Here is a 2690-nt window from a genome sequence, read left to right as displayed (position 1 = left end):
TTCGAGACACAAGTAGTGCAATTACTGCATAAGGTACTCGTAACGAGGCATTCTCCCAACCCCAGCCCCTGCCCCTGTTTCTGATGCTGCGGCAGCTACAGCTGCAGCTGCTGATGCTGCCAGCTGGCAACTGGCAGTAGGCTGGCCCGCTTCCCTCCACCATTTGCCGTTTAAGCCAGGGGTCACTTCTCTGCCGTGTGCCATGCCCAAGTGCTGGACTAATTTAAGGCAATTATTTGTGCCACCCGCCGCTCAGTGGAGCGCACACAAAAGAGGAGGGAGAATATAGGCGTGATATCTATATGTTTTTATATGCGAAACTGAATAGTGGGGCAATTGTTTCTTTAACTATCAAAATTGAATTGCATGTGCCAAAAAAAAAAATCTGAGCTAGTATGCATTTATAGATATACTTATTCTCGATAGAAGTCAAATTTGTTGAAATATTTCAGTTAAAATAGGGATAAGCATTCGGTCTTGAAATTAAAGTTGAATATAATACAAGTCGGCTGCTGTTATTTCAAGTTTGTTTTTATGAACACGCAAAGAACATTCGGTGTTCTGGGGCTCGAAGTAAGCCTGTACAATCCAGTTCATTTGTATGAAAATATAGATATATACATTTTGGAAAAAAATATAGTTTCTGGAGAACATTTTTATATCTTGGTAAGCCAATTACTTATTTTCTTCATAAGCGGAAAGAAGTTCCATGTCCCGCGAGGAGGCGTAGCTGATTGTGTTTGAAAGTCGACATCTTCATCATCATTTAATTCATCTTAACCACGACGATGAACAACCCCAAGAAGGACAACGCCAAGAAAGAACACGCCAAGAAAGGCAACACCATAAAAGAACACGCCAAGAAGGACGATACGACGGTGATCAACACGAGGCCAAAAAAGGTTGTGGAGCACAGCTATTGCCTCAGCAGGTTCATAGATGAAGACAAGCCAATGAAGTTTAGGCTGCCGAAAAAGAAGCCAATGGCCGATAAGGTGCTCAAGCAGATTATGCATAAGCTTAATCCCGACATTCTCTTCGTACTTGGTGATAAGGCCTATGGCTGCCATGGAGTAGTGCTGCGCTACTACTCCGAGGTGTATGGCTACTGCCTGCCCACGGGCATGATAATAGGTCTACCGACTGACAAGATAACTAGCCTGGCCTTTGTCTTGGCCTACGAGTGGATGTTGCAGACGGAGCTGCAGTGCCCCCGCGGCAAGCTGCTCGAGTTGCTTCAGGCAGCGCATTATTTTTACATGCCGGGGCTTGTAAAGAACTTGTTCAGGTGCCTGTGCGATAAGGATTGCTTCGGTGAGCCGGATGCGATTGCGACCTACTTTGAAGCAAAGAGCAAGAACAAGTGGGGCATCGCCAAGCTGATGCTGACCTGTGTCCGCAAATACTTTCTGTTGCTGGTTTGCACCGATGAGTATCGTGATATGGACATAAGTTGCGTATGTAAACTGCTGTCTTCCGACAGTCTCGCCGTTCAGTCGGAGGTGGAGGTGTTATTCGCGGCCTTGTATTGGATATTCTCCGACTATGATGGGCGCAAACAGCACTTGCCCGCAGTCCTTGAAACCGTGCGTTACATCCTGATACCACCCAAGTCTCTGATCAACCTTGCCGCCCATCTGCACGAGATGGTGCCGAGGGTGGCAGATGAGTTGTTGCCTAGGTTGCATATGGCCATGCTGTTGCAGCAGGAGATGTACATGGGAACCCTCTCTGAAAACGAGATTAGGACGCGTGATCGCTTCTGGATTATCGATCCGGGATGCCATTACCAAAACTTTGATGGTCAGCTTCGAAAAGAGGAAATATTTAGTCCCATCGACTTTATAACATATCTAGATAAACTTGACAGCGCCACAAGCTTTTTGGGTCGCATTCAGGTGAAAGTGCGTCAACAGAGAGATGAAAAGTTCGATTGAAAATAAAAATATACAAATGATATATATATTTTCCTAGATGCTGCAATTGTTGGATTATTGAATGAATTGGATATATATAATATCGACAAATTTAATTCTTGTCTGCCTTTATTTATAATTTACCAGTTGTTTAATATTTTTATTTTGTCGGTTTTGATAAAATCTGGCGAAGCGCGATAAAAGTGTAAAAGACGACCAACAGATAGAAATATTGCTTTAGACAAGCAGATACTCTGTACTCAGATTATTATTTCTCACATTTCATGATCGAATGTGACAGAAATATCTTTCGATCAAATTCCATTCAAATTCAATTGCTACTCTTTCTGCTACAGGAAATAGGTTTTGGTTAGTTTCTATTGTAGGATATTTGGATTTGAATTGAGAAGCAGAGGAATTCTATGGGCTTTCTGCATACTCTAACCTTTTCATTTGGTTTAGTTCATGATATAGAATTGATAAATGACTTGTTAAAGTACAGTTTAGCTTAATTACCTACACATGCTTTAATTCTCAACTGAGCGTCTCATAAATATGTATTTCAATGTAAACACCCATTAAGCATTGTGTCTGCTTAGTTAACAAACAGCTGACTGACTCATTTGTTGTGCCGAAAACAGAACTTTGAAGGAACTCGTTGAGAGTTTCGCTAGCCAACAGGTTTCAAAATCCCTAGAGACTTCTGTGTCTCACTCGATTACTGTGTTAATATTCGATCTATTATGTTATACCCTGTAGCCTTTGAAAATAGGT

General features: G+C 42.2%; 1 protein-coding gene across 1 annotated transcript; it reads left to right on the top strand.

Annotated features, from left to right (window-relative positions):
- The first annotated feature begins 788 nt into the window (after positions 1-788).
- On the top strand, positions 789-1937 carry LOC6631816 (kelch-like protein 17). Its single transcript, XM_002055152.1, has one exon. It carries the CDS (start codon positions 789-791, stop codon positions 1935-1937), a length of 1149 nt encoding a protein of 382 aa, XP_002055188.1.
- Positions 1938-2690: the final 753 nt, after the last annotated feature.

Source organism: Drosophila virilis, chromosome X (genome assembly GCF_030788295.1).
Source record: "Drosophila virilis strain 15010-1051.87 chromosome X, Dvir_AGI_RSII-ME, whole genome shotgun sequence".
NCBI lineage: Eukaryota > Metazoa > Arthropoda > Insecta > Diptera > Drosophilidae > Drosophila > Drosophila virilis.
This window is presented reverse-complemented; position numbering and strand designations above follow the sequence as displayed.

Coding starts and splice junctions, on each gene's coding strand:
- LOC6631816 (XM_002055152.1), top strand. CDS start 789: ATGAACAACCCCAAGAAGGACAACGCCAAGAAAGAACACGCCAAGAAA.